The 22,940-nt window shown below is 41.4% G+C and overlaps 1 protein-coding gene across 1 annotated transcript; it reads right to left on the bottom strand.

Moving 5' to 3' along the window:
• Positions 1–61: 61 nt before the first annotated feature.
• Positions 62–21,129, bottom strand: nr3c1 (nuclear receptor subfamily 3, group C, member 1 (glucocorticoid receptor)). Its single transcript, XM_053429134.1, has 9 exons — positions 20,829–21,129; positions 19,004–20,202; positions 8,171–8,331; positions 7,848–7,964; positions 7,438–7,719; positions 6,919–7,063; positions 5,496–5,626; positions 4,664–4,821; positions 62–4,307 (listed from the first exon to the last, which is right to left on the bottom strand). The coding sequence occupies exons 2-9, from the start codon at positions 20,200–20,202 to the stop codon at positions 4,155–4,157; spliced, it is 2,346 nt and encodes a 781-aa protein (XP_053285109.1). The 5' UTR covers positions 20,829–21,129; the 3' UTR covers positions 62–4,154.
• Positions 21,130–22,940: the final 1,811 nt, after the last annotated feature.

The raw sequence follows: 22,940 nt of genomic DNA, 5'->3' as shown, positions 1-22,940 counted from the left end.
CTCTGTGAGATGCTACAGAGTGAATCTCACTGGATGCCACCAAGAGTCAATGAACCATGTGTCAGAATGGAAAAGCGCGTTTATTTGATGAACAAGTGCTTGCTGTGAACATGAAAAGTGGCGTACAACAACAAGCCGGACCGTTTTCCATTGTTCTTAATCATCCAGTTAACATCATGGCAAAGATCAGCACAGAGATCCTTGTTTTGAGAAGTACCACACAAAGACATACAGTTCGACCTTTAATCAATAAGAGGGGAAAAGATCGGCAGGAGTCACGCTACAGAGGAGAAATAATACAGAGTCCGTATAGAAAAACTATTATCTGGAGACAATTACACCACATTTTCTTTACAATGGATTATATGTACACATTTGATTTTTTTTTTTTAAAGCAAAACAAAGCTTTTTTTTTTTAGAGAAAGCATATACCAGTGAAACATGATCTGCCCTTGATAATTCTCAAAAGTTAATGTCTGCATATATTTTATACAAAATAGATTTTCAAACAATATTTGGGTAGTGCAAATCTTTTTAGATTCAAGCTGGTTGATTACTTTCACAAACAGTTTGTGTGTGAAAAAGACTGACTCCTATCCTATTCACAGTATTACACAATTTGACCAAAGCCATCAATGTTGGAGTGAAAATGTGTTTAAAAAGAACAAAACAAGAACTGTACATCTGTCAACTATGTGCTACTTGGTTAACACGGACATGTTGAATCTGTACGTGCTTTGGTCACCTTGTATTTAAACATCAAATAGGCTTTTGTGCAGTCTGTGTGGACTGGGTACTGATGTGAAGTGAATCGGTTCCTGAAGTTGAGTGTAAATCTCCTATATGCAAATAGCTTATATCAGAAAAATAAAAATAAAAAGAGTAGATCACATCTTGTGTGATGGTGATAATCTGTCATTTCTTTTGCATATTCAGTTGTCCTCCTCAAAAATGTACAAGCGGGGATACATTTTTGAGCAAGAAGAAGAGGCAAGTGTGTGACTTCACATATATAGATGTATATAAACCTGTTTACATGAGCAGCAGCAGTAGAGATCTGGATTCACTGAATGTGAAAGTAACCCATGAGTAAACCCAATGCAGTTAATGAGGTTTTCTGAACAAAGTTAAGAAATACAAAGTGACCTGCCTCGGAGCCGGGGTATGAATGTCAGCGGTGGGGGGGGGACATTGGTGAAAAAAACTAAAACCTTCCTCATCTGTGTGTTTTCATTTTTCCTGTTTTTTTGGTTCTTGACGTCAGGACATTAACGACCAAACATGGACGAGCACAAACTGTGAATCAGACAAAGTTTCAACAACCTGAGTGTGGGAGTGGCTTCATGTTGGTTAGTGCTTTTTAAATTCCTTGTTGGGATATTTTAGGACATTTTTCTACTCACTCACTTGACTTATTCATCCAATTATCCTTTCATCTGAATTAATTCCTCTGTACAACTCACATTCGTGTCAAAACCTGGATTATTTTGTGCTTTAATAAACACAAAGAGCATGTCGGGGGTTGTGAAACACGCCGGTGACAAACTCGACAGATGAAAACACGCAATTCAAATCACCATTTACACCACACACAGGAATTGGGGATACTGACCGACCTACATGAATCTGGGATTACACAACACATCGGAGTGCCTTGTGTTAACAATACTTTCCACTCCTCACTAATGACAGAGTATAAAATCTGTTCAGACAAATTTGATCAGCTTCATTGCTGGGACTCAGTTTTTCTCCTTTGATACAAACACTGACCAAGTTTCAGCCTCACTGGAAACAGACAAAACGGAAGTTTGGCACTGAAATAGTTCCCAGAGAATAAAGGATTCATTTTGTCTGCCTCCCAGTCAGCGGCCTGGACTCTGTCAGGTGACGGATGCTTAGTGCGTTCCAACATTGGGGTTTGACTAAATACACAGACAAACAAATAAAACGTGCAAAAGTACTAAAAGATACACAGACATACAGACAAGGGGCTTACAGAGCAGAGGGGTTAAAGCGGGGGGGTCAGGGTGGTTTTCCGCAGCTGTGGGGGGTGTACAGGTGAATGAATCTGCCTACAGCTGATCCACAACACTTTAGATGAGCTGTCATCACACTGACTGTTCACGTTAAAGGAAAAGTTCAGCATTCTGGGAACTACGGGTTTTCACTTTTTCTGAGATTTGATCCCACTCCGTGTCTGTACAGTAAATATGAAGGAGAGAGCCATTCATGATGAGGACCAGTTACTTGGCAACCAGTGAAGAGTCCAGAAAAATACCAGCTTCCAGGAGCCATATTTAACTTTATTTAATATTGAGATGAGGTGCTTCTCACATTTTCCCTATCTTCCCCAAGAAATATTCATGGATCTTGGTTTTTTAAAAAAAAGGCACATTAAGGGAACTAATATCTATAAGTGTGATAAATCAAGTACAGCTTGATTGAATGTCCGGGGATCTGGAGGTACGTCCTCTACTAAGTGCCAAATGTGTTCTGAGGAGCTGGTAAAGTCAGACTTACATGTTCCCCTGTTTTCAGTCTATTTATCAAGCTAGGCTCAAAGACTGCTCGCTCCAACGTGACCTTTACTGTCCAGATACGTCACTGTCGCTGATCCACTCAACCCTGCACATGACGGCAAGTCAACATATTTCCCAGAATGGTAAATCAGTCCAACAAATAAAAGCAACACAGTAATTTCCAGACTAGAAATGACTGAGAGCGTGGATAAAGTGTGGAAGGATCGTCAGTGGCAGAATCGAGTATAAAACGAGCTGGAAAACATGGACGGTTTTTTAATCAACCAATCGGAGCCATTGTAGAACGACAGAACTTTTCTGATAAATCAAAAATGACATAATCTTGCAAACATAATATATGGCCACCAATTTCTGATTGGTAGACTCACAAATCTAATTTTACATTGTTAGTCTATTGGGGCTGGAGTTTGGTCTAAAATAAACATCAACAGGAGCTATTTCCTATAAGAGACAGTTTTAAGTTTCATCTAAACTCATATAGTAAAGACTGTGCAACACAACAGTCTCTTCACAGCCTTTTGAAGCCTTTAGCACGGAACTAAGTGCTTGAATCACACTTTAAACGTGGAGTTAATTGTGTGGGAGGCAGGCTTTGAATATTCTTTCCTAAGAATAAGGATCAGTTCGACACATGGACAATGGACTGAGCTGCCACGTCTAAAGAGAAACACACTGGAAAACAAAAACTTGCAACTGCATGTGATATAAAAAGTACAATCAACGTACGATGAAGGAAGACTGTGGTGGGTTAAAGATAAGCACGTATCAGACAGTAGGAAGAAAAATGGCTAAGATGATATTCGAAGCAAACAAGGCACATATTTTTTCCCTTTTGAAATAGACCTGTGTAAACCTGGAAGAGGTTGGCTTGTGGGAGAAATCATCCTGTCAAATGTTGCTTAACAGTTCAACGGAATTGTTACACATTTCAAAAGTATCAATCAAAGCAAAGCAGAAATATGCTTTTAAACGAGTGGAGTTCCCCCCCCCCCGTATGACTGACAAACGTTTTGTTATCCTCCTAGAAAAACGTAAAGAGGAACGTACAGTCTAAAAGCCTACGTAAGAGCGTGTTATTAGTTAAGCTTTGTTACCTTCCCAGGTTACAATGACCTGGAAAAACTGTATAAACTGTTACAATTTGAAAATGTAGAAAATACTATCAGAACCTGTACATAGATATTTGTTTCATCTATCTTAGATATCGGTCTGTATCTGAAGGTAAGAAACCTGAGACAACGTGGATGTTAGCCTACTTCTCTTGGTGATTATCTTTTATCTGACAAATCTTTTCCTAATTGTTGTTAAACACTACGTCTTAGATCGCTCTCAACAACACAACAACCTCTGAGCTCACCATCTGGATTCATTTCCAGTCTATCTCTCTCTCTCTCTCTCTCTCCCTGCTCTCCTACCTCCAGACCTGTGGGCCACTGCACAAAGTTGCATAACATCATTCGCTCCTAGCCTCAGACCCTCAGTCCTTACATCGCCTATCTCCAGAGGGGTGGAGGTGGGATGGGAATTGGGGGTAGGTGGGCGTGCGGGGTGCAGGTGGGGGCGCGAGGTGACATGGTGGGATTTTTAAGGCATCGTGTCTGCTGCGGGGCACAGTCATCTCTGGTGAAAGAGGAGGGGCTTGACGCTCCCGGCCTTGAATTTTGGTAACTGGTTGCTGATGATCTCTGCTAGCATCTCTGGGAACTCCACACTCAGGGATTTATTCACAAAGGTGTAGAAGCAGAAGTTGAGCAGTCCTCCAACCATCTGATGAGACACAGAGGATGAAGGGATTAACATCAGGACATGCACATGGTTTTGTGTGTGTGATGCAAAACAAAAAAACGTTGTGGATTAACAAAGGCCTGGTTTAAGTCAGCAAGGAGCAGGGTGGTTATGAAGATATTTATCTCAACTTATGAAATGCTGTGAAACTTGTTCCGTGCAACACTGACTTGTTTTTGGCAAAACTATTTAAACTACGTGAATCTTACTTTAAACACAGTGATAAGATTGAACACAGGCAGTAGATAATGGGAACATTAGGTGAAGAGTTGTACACTGCAGCTGAGAACATGTAGCGCTGATGTGACGCAGCGTCCCTGTGTGCTGGCTTTCTGTACCTCATGCATGGAGTCGAGCAGCTTGGTGAGCTGATAGAAACGCTGCCAGTTCTGGCTGGAGTTCTCCTCACGCTTCACGATAGCTTTCCCCAGCTCCTTGATGTAGGCCATCCGGATCTCATCAAACACCGCCTGACTCTTCAGACCGTCCTTTGGCACTGTGGCAGAGAAATCACGGTTAACTTCTGGGACAGAGATAAGGATCTTCTGTAGTGTGCCAGTGAGGACTTTTTAGTTTCAGTACTTCACATCAACCACGTAACAATTGCAGCTTTACATTACAGTAAATGTCCAAACATACAATACGTTATTTCCGCGTGCACCACCATTTATATTTAGCGCCACAAAGCTCTGAGAGGAAACACGCTTGCCAACACACAAAGCAACCACACCCCCAGGAAAGCTCCGCACAAAGCTGAGGTGTGTTCAGCTACCTGGAATGAAATGGTTGTAAAGACATCTTTCACCAGCTTGATTATAATCATTACCTTCGCTGTAATTGCTCCTGATTTGCACTACGTAGTTTTACATTTCTGTGGACAGTCAGTAAGTTTGTTAGTGAAACTGGGTGTGTGTATTTCTCTGTGTCTAACCAGGCAGGCAGTGAAGATTATTTTCTTATCTACGATAATTGCATCTCAGATAAGGAGTTCGAAAGTGCTGTGGTGGGACGTTTTCTTCCGTGCATCCATCACCATTATCCTTCAGCATCAGTGGACAGTATTGGAGTAATGGGTTTTGTAATGATCAGGTTATTACAGTGCCACCTTTCACATGTGGTGCTGGAAGAAGGTAAATGGCAGTTCAGCCATGTGAGGGTGAGAAGTCTGACCTGTGCTGAGCAGCAGCAGGACTTTCATGCACAAATACTCGTCGTGGGAAACCTGCAGCCGCACTAACTCGGTGGAGATCTTCAGCATCATCTCACACTGGTCGGCCATGTAGGGCAGCTTCATCCGCTCCCTAGTGGAATCAGAAAAGGACACGGGTAAACAGCATGTAAATGGTCAAATGTACTGCATTTATATGGTGCTTTTCGAGGCTTACTGACCAGTAAAAGTATTCTACTGTACAAGTCACATTCACCTAGTCACACGTACATTCATAGGTTCTAACACACACTACTGACAAAGTCGTCAGGGAAAGTTTGGGGTTCCATGTCTTGCCCAAGGACACGTCAGCATGAAGACCAGTGCCAGGGATTGAACTAGTGACCTACTGGCTGGTGGACAAGCTACTCTACTTCCTGATCCACAGCCCTCCCATGTAACAGTTTCTCTTTTAAGTAACAGCTGCTTTAAAGCGTTGCTTGTGCAGTCTGAATCAGGAAGATGAGGCAGCCTCCTGTTATACATCTACAGCTGAAATGTTCAACGTATACAAACTATTTGTTGATCATCTATTCATAAATTCTGCTAGAAATGAGATTCAGAGGGTTAAGCAAACTCTTTTATTCTTGGACGTTTATTATTATTTATTCTTTAATTTGAGTCATAAATATAGCAACACCAGTGCTGCTAGACGTGTGGCCATTATTTAGATTATAGTTGCAATCATCAGATGCAAATAAATACAATCTATAAGCCTGAGCAAAACAATATTACTGCCCTGAGCATGTGTGATGTGCCGACTGCTAACTACACTCACAGCGCTGTTTACAAATTGAGTCACCAAGTCTATAAAAAGGATGATAGATGATGAATACTGATGACAGCTGGCACTGTCTGATTCTTGGGATACAGAACAGACACAGAGCAGGGAGCTGCTCATAGACAAAAATAAACAGATGTGTGCGTCAACAGCTGGGGGAATAGAAAGTCAATGCTTGATTTATGTCCGGTTCAAGTGAAGACTCCATTTATCAAGCCATAGTATTTAATATCTTTACTTTACCAATGCTGGCAATCAAGAGAATAAACTGTTAATGGGTTTACATTATAGTGGTGGAAGGCATTATTTGAACAAGTTTAAAGAATTTTTTTTAAAAAACATTTTTATTATTATTTACTAATTACCTTTTATTTATTGATATTATTAGAAATGATTGATTCTCTTAATATTTCCGTGTTTATGGGTACTTTAATAATTCTCAGGACTGGGGTAATAGAGATGATAGTGTTGCTCACAACAGGCATAACGTGACACTTTCATGCTTCACCTCTACAGGCGACAGGAGGTCATTTAGAGGATACGCTTTAGCCGTTTATTTTTAACACACAAGTGCACATATGAACTGTAAAATAAACAATACATACTCGTTGATGACAAGGTCGGGCGCGAAGCACAGCATGTTGCCATTACATTGTTGGTAAGACCTCCAGCCCAGACCGAAAGACATGAGGAAGAGCCATGAGCACTGCAGCAGGGTCATCTGGTCATCAAGGTGAAGGTTCCTGAAACCTGAGCCGAAGAACAGAGAGATACTTCAAATGACAGTTACCACAAGGTCAGAAAGCCTGAGAGACGGTGTGTTGTGATGGTGACAATGAACAGTTGCCAAATACAATTCCAGTAAAACAATTCATGAGCAATAAAATGTGACCAGCAGGTGATACTTTTAACAAAAAACCAAACAAGAAGAACGGCACATATGATAAAGGGTGTACTGTCCATATGGCAATACAGAGAAAGAAGACGAACTTTGCAACTCAAGTTCAATGTTCTAACTGAAATCTTTAAACACAGAAACACGGATTAATTTAACTGTCACATCATTCTCTTTGCAAATGACCTTGATGTCACTGTATATAATCCTAGATTCAATGTCTACTAACCTGGCAGAGATTTGGCCCACTTGACAGCAGAGATGACCTGCCGGCCACCAAGCCTGTTCAGGGTGGTCATGAGGCGGGTGGAGGTGTCGGGCAGGGTGCTGTCGTAGCCGGCAAAGATTGTGTCCGGCTCAATGGCCTTCAGCAGGGAAAGCATTGTGGGGACAAGTTGAGGCATGCACTTGGGCACCAGAGGGCAAGCCTCCACCGGTGGAGTCGTCGTCACTTCGGGTGGGTTGCTTAGCTGGCTGCCCTTTAAGCGGTTCAACTTCTTGGTTTTGCGAGCTGGAGAAGTGAAAACAGCGGTGAACATGCAGGACAGGAATACATGATGAAAAGAGAAAAGGTGAAGAGGAGACAGGAACAACCTCAACAGCTCATTATTTCACCGTAGCCCTTTGGTTAATACGTACCCTCTAGGTTCATGCCTGCCATCAGACACTTCCGGAAGCGGCAGGCCGGGCAGTTCTTTCTCCTGATCTTGTCTATTATGCAGTCATTCCTCCCGGCACAAAGGTAATTATGCTGCCCTGAGGCACCAAGAAGAGGAAGATTAAACTGTCAGTTAACTTCAGTGCTTTGGCCAAAACTCCAGAGAAATTAGTGTAATTAGCTGTACATATATCCTTTAACTCGTAAAGATCATGCCATAAATCAAAACAACTGCAGCATTTGAATACACCTGTGTGAGATAATGAATCAATCAACCAGGAAATACAGATGTCTGACTTCATACCTTCCACTGCTCTCTTGAAGAAGACTTTGCAGCTGCCACAGGTGAGAACGCCGTAGTGACAGCCTGACGCCTCATCAGAGCACACTAGGCAGATTTTATGATTCCCGCTCTTTGCCTGTGCTAAGGATGCAGCGTGGCCTCCTTCTTGTCTCGAGGTAGAACTGGAAAGCAAGGGTAAAGAGAGAAGGGAAACGTCAGGGATACTTTCTCTTAAAACATTTTTTTTTTTTACAAATAAATATGTAGCATTGTGCATTGACCTATACTGTCTGCTAAAACTGTTGCTTTGTAATGTTTGTAATTCAAATAGCTTCTTAGCATTTCATTCCTAAGGTGGACCATTCTGTATGTTTAAACTGTGCCATTTATATTGCCTACTCCTGAAAGCATCCTCTCAGTTTTGACAGTTCAGCTGTAGTTCACACTTACATCTCTGCACTAAAACTAGATAAACAAACTACACAGATAACCTACACATATCTTCCCATTTGAATCAATGTGTTTTTCCTCAACTTTGCCTTCATTCCAAAATGTGTGAAGAAAAGTGAGTCTTACTGTGCATGTTTGGGCTAAATTATATGATGAGCCATGGTCCCATCCTAAATCTAGTGGCTGTCATAAAACAGCAAGTTCTTCCTTTGATTTCAGCCACAAACGTTTACAGACATAGCAGTCGTCAGTGGTTGGAGATGCACCTTTTCAAAACCACCACTAGAGGACATCATGCTTTGCTTCAATGAATGCTCAGAGGTCCACACCCCCTTCCTAAACCAGTGGCCACAGCAACAAAAACAACACCCACACTAAGAGGATATTGAGCCTGATCCAGCAGCAACGAGTCACATCTGCCAACTCAATTAAAACAAACAGGTTTATTTGCTAAGAGCTGCTCCAAACGTGATACATGCAGATTAGACCAACAGATTCAAGTTCACTCATAGTTATGCAGTGTGATGGTATCACTAAAGCAGACCAGTCCCCAGTAGTCAGTGAGCGATGCACTAAAGGAAAACCTGAGTGAAACATTGAAGCATCAAGTCCAGAAGCATTTAGTAGTCAGATAAAAAAAACATCAGACAGAAACCTCAGAGGTCTCTGTCTAACCATGACAGGCTGAGAGCTTTCTGAGCACCACTGACAACACATTGTGATCAATAACTCTGTCCATTTACCTCTTATGACTTGTATTCAATACAACTGCATGCGTGATCTATCATTTCCTTACTGACTGACTGACACTGAGCAGAAATTCAAGAAGGGGGTGAATCACACACACTTCCCTCCTGGTCCTACCTGGTATAACCCAGAACACACATTCATGAAAGGCCGGCCAATGAGCACTTTATCTGACTGCCAAGATCACATTCTGCCAAATGTTGTGAAGAACAAAAGGGTTTAATTTGAGTTTGGTAGATACAACCAAAAGTTTCATAAAGAAGCACAAAACAATAAACTCTGTATATTGTGTGCACAATTTATCATTGTTTAAAGTGGACTATTTGTGAGTCTAAATGTTTACAGCTGCAGCAAAAATCAAATACATATTCTTTTGGATTGGTAATTAGTTTCATTCTTTAACTAGACACGTGAGCTCAAAGAGAACAGTTTAAAATAAATAAATAAAATTACAAATTCAGCAATCAGAGATTTTCTGTCAGGGGGCGGGAGGAAACAGCACCAAACAGCAGACAGAACTACTGACGAACACAGTAGGTTTAGGTAAAAAATAATAATGTTGCTCCTCAGTGTCTGCTCGATGTGTAAAGAAGCTTTTGTTTCCAGACATGTCATAATGCCAATAACAATTTTATAAGGTACTAATTTGTCAACATTGTGTTTACAGCTTTTTCCACCCTAAAGCTGCCAATAAGGAAAATAAAACTGTTTTGAGTTCAAGGAAATGTTTCTAGACGAAAACATTTATGGTCATTATAGGACGGTGAACAAGTATTGATCATTCAAATATTGTGTTTAATATGTCCATATGGAGGAATCATGGTTCACAGTCTGCATTCATTTTGTTCAAATTAGCTTTAATTATTAATGTTTCATTATGGGCGTTTAAATTATCGGCACATCTGAGAAGCTGTTTGGATCACAGCCAACTGTCGTCCATTAACAGCAGCAGCCTGTGTGAAGGTGCATACAGTAAATAGAATTAATATAAAAGCTGTGCCTCTGCAATGATGAAGCCGGTATGCCATCTGTCATGCACAGATTTATGTGGGGTTTCCTTAGCACACTGCCAATAACAGTGCGCACGAAACAAAAGCCCTTCAAGGCCCAACAGGAGGTTGAAGTGTCCAGCAGGGTGGACGTATGATGTTAATGAGTGGTTATGATGATGTCAGAGGGTGTGGGGGAGGGTAACCTGTTTTCCTTTAATGGCCCACTGGGATGTCACCAGGACAGCTTTACTAGAAAGCTTTAGGCTACTGGTTCAAATCCAATTACTGCAGCTGCTCTTCCTTAACAACAAAGTAAGCCAATATTGATGTCATCGTTATACAGTGTTTTCTCTGAACTTGATTTGAATATGTGACTTGCGACAAATCATTTTGTAGAGAATGTCAAGCACAAACCAATCAAAGTTGCAAAAAATTGATGTGGAGAGACCAAACTTCCTCTTTTAGAAACCATCTGTTGAAGTCTGCACTCGCCATCAACAGGAAGTTCTCACATTCCCTCAGAGTTCACTGTCGGTCATAACTCAGTCACAGCACTAACGCAGAGACACCCCAAGATGTGCCTCAACTTCAACAAGAGCAGCGCTTAAAAAGTTATGTCTGCGGGAGTGTGATCAATCAACCTGGGCTGAAGTGAGTTGAGCCTCTACATGCATTTACGATAATGCCAGTGGTCCAGTAGCCTGCTTAACAATTCATAATCCCCTTTTAGCTCTGAATGTCAGGAGCAGCTTGGCAGGGTCCTGCTCCTCATACTGCAGCCTCTTTGTCACCTCAGATAAACAGCTGTAAGACCTAAAGGATTGTAAAGCCTACATATTTGATGGTGCTTTAAATCATTTTTCTGTGTGCATTTATTTCACATATTTGTCTACATCAACCTACAGTGTTGACCTTCTTCAAACACAGCCACTACAAATGAAACATATCAGTGAAAAATATATTATCTGGATGACTCTGGCTCATAATTGTTAAATCAATTCTTAATTCATCAATTCAATTAATTTATCTGTACAATTGAGTTCTCTTTAAAGGGGGAAATAGACAAACAGGTTTTCAGAATCATCACAACTGTTTTATTATCCCATAGTTTGAGCACACTGTAGAAACAGAGTAAGATAAAGAGTGCATGTGACTTAGGTGAGCAAAAGCTCAGTTTGTCAGTAAACTAAGTTAGTTTGAAAAGAATAAATTAACTCTGATGTGAGACTTGCCTGAGTTTAAACTGAGTTAATGTATCTACCTGGATCTTCCTGGGTGGTAAAAACCTGTGTATGGGAAACAATGATGTAGGTTTTCTTAGTCACAGATGGAAGTCTTCAAGGTCTGCCTGCCTAGCGCTAAAAATAAGATATGTACCTTCAGTATCGGTCGTGCTGCTCAGTTTGGAAGCAGTGGCACTGACCCGTAGAGTTTCAAATACATTGCATTTCTGGAATTTGAAGTGTAAAGGAAAGTTTTTACACAATTTCAGAAGTTTCCTCCTTAACTAAAATTACTATTTTAAAATCATTAAATCTAATACTGTTGTCATGTTTCTCCATGAAAATAATCCACACATTGGCAGTTATATCTCCCCAACATGAGTAGTTTCCTTCATCGTAGAGGAGTTTAAATTGAATGATTTACAATGTGCATCTGTCGAAAAAAGTAATCAAAACATAAGATTCCGACGATTCAGTCAATTTGGAACCCGTTTTTAGTTCCCATCTGTACTCACATGTGGCAAGGCCAAGCCCCTAAATAAAACTGAAAATTATAGTGTACTGCTCTCCACAAAAATCTGGCTGGGTGGCAGCATGCTTTAAATCTGACTTCTTTGTAACTGCAATGATTATCACTACTACTGATATGGATCATACAGAGATCTTCTAATCTTCATCAAAACTCTGAGAATGTAGAGGAGAGCAGAGGAGGAGAAGGAAGTGCTCCTTCCCTGAGGTAAAAGCAACCAAAATAGAAAGGGGAACTGGCCTGCACGCTCTGAGTTGTGCTTGCAAGCAGAACAACAACAGGGCTTCTATAAGGGAGAGGAGAGGCTGGGTTTGTTTGGCCAAAGACTGGGCTGGACTGCTCCAATACATCCACCTCCTGTGCCGTCCAATAAAAACACTCAGAATTTATACATACTGTAAGTACACTGCCATTAGTGTAACAACCTCACCAGAATTATGTAATGCTACCACAGTCATTTAATACATTGAATTGGTGATAAATTACAGAAAAAACCTAACATAAAATGTTGATCATGCCTGAGAGTAGACACAAGTGGACATTTAATCAACCGTTTTTTAAAACCATTGAAGGGCAAGGATAAGTGTCTCTCTCTAAAGTTACTTGATGAGCCGAAATATATTTGAACTGACCATCAGCAGTACTTTAAAATACAATAATGGTTAGATACATTTTTTTGGTAGGGTTAGGCAACTTGAACACTTGAGGCTGAAGTCAGAATTCCAGCTCTGTGATAGGACAAAGAGCCCAGTCTCCAGCATGGAAGTCAGAAATAGCATATGCTTATTTCACCACACAACCTAAAGGGCATGGAACTTTGGCACTGGACATAAACTGCGAGGTGCAACATTTTCCCAATACAGATGCAATTACATTGGATACTGGGTTGGTCTAGCACTTTGGTTCAAATATCTCACATAGATGTTAATTTAGGATGGGATCTGGTGACTGAAGGCTATATGGGTATATATGTAGCATCTACATGAGAAGTTTATTTTCTTACCGCTTAATTCAGATTTTTCCCCCTTTCATATCATTGAGCATAAGTTCATGTTCTTTTTACATGTTATACTCTTGATGATGGCAAGGAGGCATGATCCTGTTTTAATAATGGCCACATTTTGGAGCCTCAAGCTGCAGCTAATGCTTGGCTTTAAACACCAGAGGAAGAAACCAAACCAAACCTATGTCTGAGCACAAGAAAAAAAGGCCCAATGGATTTGAGTTTCCATATCAGTTTCCATAAGAGGAGCTGTTAGTGACTGTGTGTGGGTGGGAGGAGGCTTCCTGGCCTGTACAATGAATTGAAGGCTTGCTGCTGCTTCTTTGTGCATAACTGTAACGCCTTCAGCTGGATGTGGGAGGAACCCACTCCCTAGTTTGACTTTGCTGACTCGACAACTGCACACAAACGTAAAAATAACATCACAAACAACACACTGAGTGATCTGTAGCCACTTAACCTCAATTTGGGGGATTTCTGTAAACTTATTCAGTGTCAGAAACAGAACAAACAAATACAAAAAAGGCAAGATTGTGGTTACAAGGGAATGCGATAATAACGCAAAAGTGACTGGAATGGCTGGCATTTGATCTGGTACGTTCACTCGGCGCCAGCTGTGGAGAGGCGGGAGGGAAAGTAGGTCAGTGAGAGTTTCATGGCAGCGGCCTGCCTGCCACTGTGCCACTGCTCATGACACAACCGCACGCATACACAGGCACACACCTACACACTCATGCTTAATACAGAGTCAAAAGACTTGCATGTCACATACACACACAAGCAATATCATAAAAAGATTATTTACAGCTACGGAAAGCTTCTGCTGACAAACAAGGTCTCTGCCCTTGGTTACAGGAAACCAGAGCAAGGGAATGAAAAAGAGAACGAGAGAGCGGACAGAGAAGGTGAGACAGAGGTGTGGTGGGTGCGCCAGAGCAAGAGTGTTCTGAATAGAAACTTTGACCAAACATTACTCAAAATACACAAAGCCAAGACTGACTGCAGGGTCTATTTATACACTAAATATAAGCTTTAAATATATATTATATACGTGTGGATGTATATATAGACAGATATATAAAGTTGCATCAAACCTGGCTCCAAATCAAAGCTGACAACTGTGACATTTAAACTTTTTGACAGCACAAGTTTACCATATAGTCAGGTCGTTCTCAACACTGCAATAGTTTTACAAGGCTCCGTGTTATAAACTGAGACAGAAAAATAACCCAGCAAATATCAAGCTCTACTATTAAGATCAGCCAGTCTTTAAAAAGTCCTTCCAATGCAAACCAAGTTTTACCCTTTGCACAAGTCAATATGATTTGTATACGTTACATAGAAAATGTAACGCCAACAACATGGCTCAGTATTTCCAACTTTGAGGTGCAGAGAACCAATGACGGGGGAATTGTAAAAGCATTTGCTATGACAAACAACAGTTTTAAAGCAACAGAGGGATTGTGGAGAGTTTATTACCTCCGCCAAGGAGGTCGTCACCCATGTCTGTTTATGTTCTCATCTTTTGGTTTATTTCTGAGCAGGATTATGCAAAAACTACTAAACCGATATCCACTACACTTAGAGGAGGGAAGGGACCTGGGAAGAACTCATTAGATTTTGATGCAGATTTGGATTAAGGGGCGGATCTAGGATTATTTGTTCACTTTCTCCTGAGCTTTATTCAGCAGTGAATCAGAACCAGCTCCCAAAGTCGACTCACTATTCTCACATGTGAAATTTTCTTAAGTTTACCATCTTAGTGAAGACACAACCTGCCAAGGCACTTTTTAATTCTGCCCGTTTTAGAGTACAAACTTGGAGATGGCATTATCAATCATTTTTTGAAGTCAGTATGGCAATATTAGTGCTGCAACTAAGAGCCATTTTAATTATCAAATAATCTGCCCATTATTTTCCATTTTTATCAACTGGCCTTTAAAATGCCAGAAAGACTGCTCTTCACAATTTCCTAAATCCCAAAGTGACATTTTCAAATGTCTTTCTTTGTCCCATTAACATTCTAAAAACTAAATATTTCAGATAACTATGACACTGAGAATAGCTAATTCTTAAATTTAAGAAGCTACAACAAATAAATTATACAGTTAATTGTAACCACTGACTCACTTGATAGCCTCAGAACACCACGTATGATATGCACGAGAGAGAGAGAGACTGAGGTTCATATTTTATTTTATATATTTTGTAAATCTTATAAGCTTATACTTCTAATCTTGCATGTAGCTATTGGAACAAACACAATTTCCACATGGGACCAATAAAGATTTGATTCTGAAGTTATGATCCAATCTATGTCTATGAAATAAAATGATCTGTTGTGTGTGACAAGCCTGAGCTGTATGTTACTCGCCCACATGCTCCTATAGATAAACAACACTGCTGTGTCAGCATGGGAGATGAGAACAGCTCTGTTCAGTGAGCCAGTTTTGCAGACAACCTTTCTCTAGTGCACAAAATTGTGTCAAGGGCCTCCAAGTAACTCCAGTAACATACGCATTATCATGGTCCATGGTGTTTGTGTATTTATCAAAGGACCCTGAGGAGCACAATGTGGCATCCATGAGCAGTAGCTGAGGGTCAAAAAGCTGACTGCTCATTTAAGTCCAACCAGCCTGTTTATAGTCATAACTTTTCATTATAATAACAAGGTCTTGATTTACAAATTGTGTTTCCCTATGAACATACATTTTATGATCCCTCTACTGCACTTCCAAACATTGAGAGCATGAGGACCTAGAAACTTGCCATCCTCGTTGAATTACATTAAAGTCAGCTGAATTGAGCTGTATTTTCCATAAAATGTATTGAATGAACAAATTAATGAATTATCTTTATTTACATTGCGCATTTCACAGCAGAGCCAACTCTAAGACACATTGCAAAAACAAGGAAACAGGCCACGTTGTCAAGTTAACTGGCCGCCTCATATGAATAAAATGTTGCGGTGCCTCAGACTCTGTCAGTTTACACTTTAAAATGTCTAACAATGCTTTTTTGGCTATTGAGCAAGTATGTACGGTAATGCCCCCAAATCATGTGTAATAGCCTTTTACGATCAGAATGTTTTCAATGGGCGTTAATCTGCATCCAGAATCCCCTGGTTAGCGTCTCCATATCCTTCTGGAAAACCCTGGCAAAGACTAAAGTCACCAGCAGGATATATGGCTAAGCCATAACATCTGACTCACAGACTGAACTATGGGCCGGGGCCAATCATAGGCAGAGGAGGAAATGGCACAGTGAAAACAAAGGTTACATAATGCAGTCCAATGAAATGTGCTGTCATGCTATCTACCAGAAGATTCTATATATTATTTATTAATCATGTGAACATAATTTTCCTCCATTCACTGCAGCTCAATGTTAATTCGGTATTCAACGAGGTTGTGTATTCCCCAAAATGGAAACGAAGCAGAGCATTTCTCGAGGCGAATCATTCTTCATTTTGAATAACAACAAAACTGAGTCATAATTGTGATGCAACAAATAACCAGCCTGTTTGGAAAAGAAAAGCCCTGCGAGAGAACAGCTGACATTAAAAGATCTGCAAAATGCAAATAAATAAGGCAAAGGCAGATCAGGAACTCGTGACGTACAAGCGTTTCTAGGCCTGACACAGCAGGAAGCAGAAGCAGCACTACTGCCTGAGAAGCTGAAGGGCCTAGTGACCTGATGCCAACCGCTTTAGCCGCCACAACTCAGGGTTCAGCTACATTCACAGCACTGAATGTTAGACAGGTTGAGGCAGAGAGTCCTGTTACACACCAATAAGCCATAACCAAAGAGCCACACTAAATTATCTTGAGTCATGTCTCGTGAATAGATATAATCACACACACACACACGCACACACGCACACGCGTCATCCGAGCCGCCCAGGGAAAGGAACTCAATTGCATCTCGTGTCTCTCCGCACATGTTCACGGTCACCAGGCATTAGGATGACTGTCAGACAAGATAGTAATAATTAAACAAACAATACAAAAAGAATACCTGTATGCCCTCATTACATGACACACTCGTACGTGCCAGCCTTTCAAATGACCACTCCCTGTCAGATGCAGAGAATGAGATAGGCGTAAATGTGGAAGAGACACAAACAAAAAGTCTGCAAGACGCGCGATTCTGTCAAACGTCTTAGACTTTCTACAGAGCTGCTTCACAACTGGGCCCCATAGCCACATTGACAGCTGGACCCATTAAGCATGACAGGGCGGCAAAAAGTCTTAACAGTACAAAAGACACTTTGTGGGGCCGGGTGGAGTCCAAACACTGGGGCAGGACTCTAGATACTTCTGAATGGGAGCTCACTGGAATCAATCACAGCAGAAATTTACATTCAGCATAATCACTTGATTAACACGAAGCAGGACAAGCAGCCATTTTCAATCTTCTCTGAAGAGCATGAATTTTCCTTCAAGCAGCACAGACCAACTGTTCTTTAAAGGCCATAATCCATCTATCCTTATTGTTGAATGAACTGTCTCCCCTACTCCTCGAGGGAAGATCTGCTTCAAGTGGAGAAAGTGCATATCTCAGGTTCGCTGGAAGAACTGAAGAGATCTGCCCAAAATGACCTCTTAACCCCACACAGAGAAGATCCTTCTGTGAGACAAGACCAACAGGCTATGAAACCACACAGTTGAAGAGATATAAAGATTAAAAAAATAAATACGCAATCTTGGTTGCAAAGAAATCTGTTGATGACACAGAGGAGTTGGAGCATGTGATAAACATGAACATTAATGTACAAGCTTGTCCAGTCTGAGAGGAAAAAAAGATGAATTGTCTGTCATGGATAAAAGTGGAATTCCCCTGTTTTTTTAGAGCATGTCTTTGCTACAGCCATGTCCTGTGCAGGACATGAACCAGTCTCAAAAAGCAGGTTCAGAGGGTTATCTGCTAGCTTGGTAACAAGCTCCACAAACAAAACCGGAACAGAACATGTTTTGTTGAGGTTTATCAAACCATAAAATGTCCACCTACTCATTCATCAACTGAGGGGGGAAAAATAGCGTCATCATTCCAACAGAGAATGCGCATAAAAACACCAGGCTTCCTTTAAGGTGCCATCAAACATAGTGACATATTTATAAGCATAGAAGGATTTTCTTTCCATTATATTAGAAATAGTGTAAATGTCAAAGTGTTTTTGCTGCAAAGCAACAACTTTGTGAGAACAGTTTTCCAGAATCACCAATGTTTGCTTTATGAACAGAGATAAGATAACGAAAAACTTACACCATAAACAACAGAAGTAGGTGTACAGCCTAGATTTTTTTTAAGCCCATGGCATTTTTAAAATATTGTTCTGATATATGAAGCCCAATCTTGTTCTGACCCTTTGTTACAGGAGCTGTCAGAGAAACAATTATAACAATCAAACCAATTCTTCATAAACAGGTTATGAGCTGGTGGACCCAACTGGGTTAAGCAAACAACCAGCTGCCAGAAGTTTTAATTAATGACATCAACTTAGTCAGTGTGAATCAGTGAACCCACCACTTCTTCATGTTGACATTTCACATACTTTTAAAGGCAAGCAGCTAAAAATGGAAATCAAACATCAGCATTGTATTCATGCTGAGCATAAAGAAAGACTGTCGTTGACACTTTATCCATTGAAGTTACAGAAAAAGTTAGGAACATGTGATACACAAAGGATAAAGACCTTCACAATTAGTCTGACTGGAAAACGTGGGAGGGATTTTCTAAATGAAAACTGCTGAAGTCCAACAGTGAAAAAGCCCCAGGTGTCCCATATGCAATGACATGAGCAGATCATATTGAATGAGGCTTAAATACAACATAACTGGGATCAACACAGGAAAATATTAACTGAAGTCAGTGAGGCTAAATGAAATGCTGAATATATTTGTTTCTTACCTTGCAAAGCTGGTAAGGAAGGAGGGAGAGCTTGAGAAAGACTCGCTGGCCCTCTGCATCAGTGAGTTGTCTGCAAGACCCTGGCCCCTGTTCCAGGCTCCACTGATGGTCGTCACTGGGAGATACAGTTTGGACACTGACTTCTGTTCCTTCATCTGCTGAGTTTCACTGCTTCTGGGGGTGACCCCAAAGTGGTAGCTCTGTCCTCCTGAAGTGCTGACCCCACAGATGGAAATGGGGCTCGAGCTGGACAGGCCTGTGGAGGACGTGCCACCCATTTGGCAGTAACTCTGGCCGGCAGACATCTTCTCCTGTTTGATCACACCTGGGGTGCAGAGCTGAATGAGGCCAGTATCTTTTTCTTTCTTCACCAATGCAGACAGAGTGGTTGTAGACGTTTGGAGGGAGGCTGTGGATATGCTAGGGCCGGACTCATCTGGACTTGTCATAATGCTGCCGTTGAGAGCGACAGAGACTGCCCCACTGCCGTTACCACTCTCGACCACGGCTGGCTTAATGTCCCTCTCCGAGCCAACATCTCCAAGCAGAGAATCATCTGCCAGAGTGGACAGGAAAGCATCATCACCTACGTAAAAGTCTGAGGGGGACCCAGTCAGCTCAAAGTCTTGGAGCAGATCCAGAGTGTTATCACTGAACAACTTTTGGTTCACGTCCACATCTTTCCCCATGTGATCAAAAGCATGATCGAGGTCAATCGGATCCTGGTCACCTTTATCCATTGAGAAATCCTCTGTTTTCATGACAAAAAAATTTGGATCTGATCCCCCAATAAGAGAATCCATGGAGGACTGGGTAATGTCTAGTATAGTGGCCTGCAACTGGGGCAAATTGTCCCCCAAGTTTTGACGCCCAAACGTCTGGGGCAACTGCTGCTTATACTTTTGATCTTTGGTCAGGCCCCAAGGCTCTGGGATTTCCAACAGGGGGCCGAGTGTGGCAGTGACAGAGAAGGGGGTGAGCTCTTCCGGAAGGGGGCTGTTGCTGAGGCCGTTAGGTACCTGTCCTGGCTGCATCAAACGGTTGGATGGATGAATGATAGAGGTGGCGGAGGTGACGGATATAGAAGTGTGAGGAGCCACTTTCAACAGACCTCCCTCCTCCGCGCTTTCAGTGTAGACAAGTTTGCTTAGATGTTCATCTCTTCTATATATTATCTTCTTCACGCCACATTTGTCCATCTTATTATTGTTGTGGGGAAAAAGGCACAAAGCATTAATGACAGGTCAGGATAGCAAACACGTTAAAGCACACAAAAAGGAGGGATTAGTAGACGTGCTAAACAGCTAGAATTACTATATTACAATGCAACTTAAAACACTGTATGGCTGTGCACATGCAAAGCGCCGGCATTTAACTTTAAGTCACTGGAAAGCGTGTAAAGTTGTCAAGCATGCCCACCCCCCCTACTGCGCGCTCATGATAGCTAACGCAGCTAACTGCGGTAGCTATTCCTACTACTAAACTGTTAGCATGAGCGCATAGACAGCCGCGTCCACCGTGTGCTGAATAAAAACACACACATCACGGGTTCGAGCACACGTCACCTACAGAGAGCCGCAATGTTTACACGAGTCTCTCATAGCATGCTAGCCTTGTTTGTTGCTAACTGCTGACATGCTAGGTAGCAATGTGGCTAGCAGCTAATGTGGCTACGTGCGTGCATTAACATTTGACAGTAATGTTAGCCTGCGAGCTAAAACAGCCCTTATAACTGCGTGTTTGGCGTCAAATGTGCAACAATGCATCGGCGACATTTGGCTGAATTCACATGTCGAGTGAAATGTGGCTAAAAGCGGATATTTACCCTTGAAATGACTGGTTGGTGCGCGTCCACAGGTCGTTTGTCAACATTGTTTTGGTTGAGAGTGGCAGTCTACGGCACGCAACACTGGCTCGATGTTTGTTAACGTGTCTGCTCCGCGCGCGGTGTCCTCCCTGCATGACCGGGGACCAAACGACGAAATACCCCGCGAGCTGCGAGCGGTGACGCGCCCTCTCGCTCCTCCGCTCCGACCTGGCCGCGAATTGTCATGCAAAACGCGTCAAACTGGCGGAGCTATGTTGACACGCTGCTAGCCATTAGGAAAGTAGGCGCTAACCTCCAGGAAAAACATTGCCTACAAAATGGAGAATGGAGCGAGTCAGACAGCCCCCGTGGGTGAGCTGTTGACAACACGCAGCGCCACCTGTCGGCCGAGCCTGCTCACCGCAGCTGCTAAAGAGCCTGAGCTCAAGTGCAACACCCCAAAGTGGAAAAGTATAACATTTAGTTTGTTACGACTTTCTCTTGTGCCATATGATTGTGATAAAAGTGATTGGATCAACAGATAAAATGTATCTGTCCGACATAAAATTCTGCTCAAATATACCATTCAATGTCATTGGTTAAACACTTTTGGTATTAATTTTAATGAAAGAACTCCAGATAATATTTACTACTTGGTGAACAATGTAAAATATATTTCTTACATGGTCACTGTTGTAATTAAAAAAATGTTCATGCCTATTGTGGTAACAGCAGTTTTCTCACTCCTCACACTCTTGCTGGGATTTTAAAAAAAAAGAGTCAAAAATCACAGAGAAAACTTGATTAACAAACTACAAAGCAGAGATTAGGATAAGATATGTATTCACATTGAGTTCAGGCCAAGTGTGCACTAGAAATGAGGTCATGGTGCTGATAAAGCATGTGCCTGTCAGCAGCTGTTAATGGAGTATTTCACATTCACACAGACAGACCTCTTTAAATACAGTCTACGATTCAAACAGCTAGACAGTGGGCAGTATGACAAATTGTGAATGAAATAATCCAGGGCCAGGCAGTGGAAGTGAATGATGCACTGCAAGGCCTCATATAACACACTACCAAATAAATCTATAGAGATGACCAACCAATTATTACATAGATCTGTTGCAATTCATAACTAAAGTGGATGGAGGTAATTTATAGTTCATTTTCCTATTACTTATTATGCTGCCACACAGGGCCTCAAGGGGACACCCAGTGTCACTGAGTGGGCTGCATCGGTTAATTAGGCTATTAGAAGTGACCTGTAATTAAAGAGTCACTTTTTCATCGCACTATTTAAATGCACATTTTGAGATGTATAAAGCAAGTAGGCCAGACATTTGAATGAAACACAAAGAGAGGTCAAAGTTTTTTTTTTTTTTGTATCACTCTATTAATATATGATTTAGTCTGCAAAGTACAAATAACATTTTATTACCTGAGACATGCCAGTTCACACCTCGGCCTCTTTTGTCAGGCAGGACGAGTAGAATTACACAATTTTCTGTAAGACACAACCCTCCCAGGCTTATCTGTAAAACTACACACTGAGGGAACAATGTTTGGTGACCAGAATTGTAAATATATTGATGAATATTTCATCATAATATTTGTCAATATTTTGAATTTGTCAGATTTATTTGGACAACACATCCTCACCTGCCTCAAAATGTCTTCATTGGCCTCTAACTTGGATGAGGCCTATTAGTGCATTGTGCTGCGGCTCAAATTGCATAAACTAGAATGAGCTGGAAACATGAAGCTTGGACCAATAACTGGACATGAGAACAATCAGCCACATGGTGGCGCTGGATTTGATGCCCTATTACAACATATTGGAAAGGCCACAGAGTCTGATTGAACTGAACTTTAACTCACAAGTCCAGAAATGTGCTCAGTAAAAATAAGTCTTGGACATAAGAATCTGATGGGCAGAGTTGAACCATTTTTGGTGATGTTACGTCTTTCTCTGGTTCCATATGATTGTGAAAATAGTGATTTTATCAACAGACAGTAAAGTAAAAAGTTTGAACAGGTTGTCTCCCAACAACATGAGTCTGTCTTACTTAAGATTCTGCACCAATATGCACTTCAATGTCATTGGTTCCACATATTTGGTATTTAAAA

This window comes from Pleuronectes platessa, chromosome 8, assembly GCF_947347685.1.
Source record: "Pleuronectes platessa chromosome 8, fPlePla1.1, whole genome shotgun sequence".
NCBI classification, from domain to species: domain Eukaryota; kingdom Metazoa; phylum Chordata; class Actinopteri; order Pleuronectiformes; family Pleuronectidae; genus Pleuronectes; species Pleuronectes platessa.
This window is presented reverse-complemented; position numbering and strand designations above follow the sequence as displayed.

What these genes read in the sequence shown, in the direction of transcription:
- nr3c1 (XM_053429134.1), bottom strand. Translation starts at nt 20,202, where the DNA reads ATGGACAAATGTGGCGTGAAGAAGATAATATATAGAAGAGATGAACAT. An exon ending in GGCAGGCATGAACCTAGAGG is followed by an intron (nt 7,720 to 7,847) that starts GTACGTATTAAC and finishes TCACTTCTCCAG; the next exon opens with CTCGCAAAACCAAGAAGTTG. An exon ending in TGCTCGACTCCATGCATGAG is followed by an intron (nt 4,308 to 4,663) that starts GTACAGAAAGCC and finishes GTGTCTCATCAG; the next exon opens with ATGGTTGGAGGACTGCTCAA.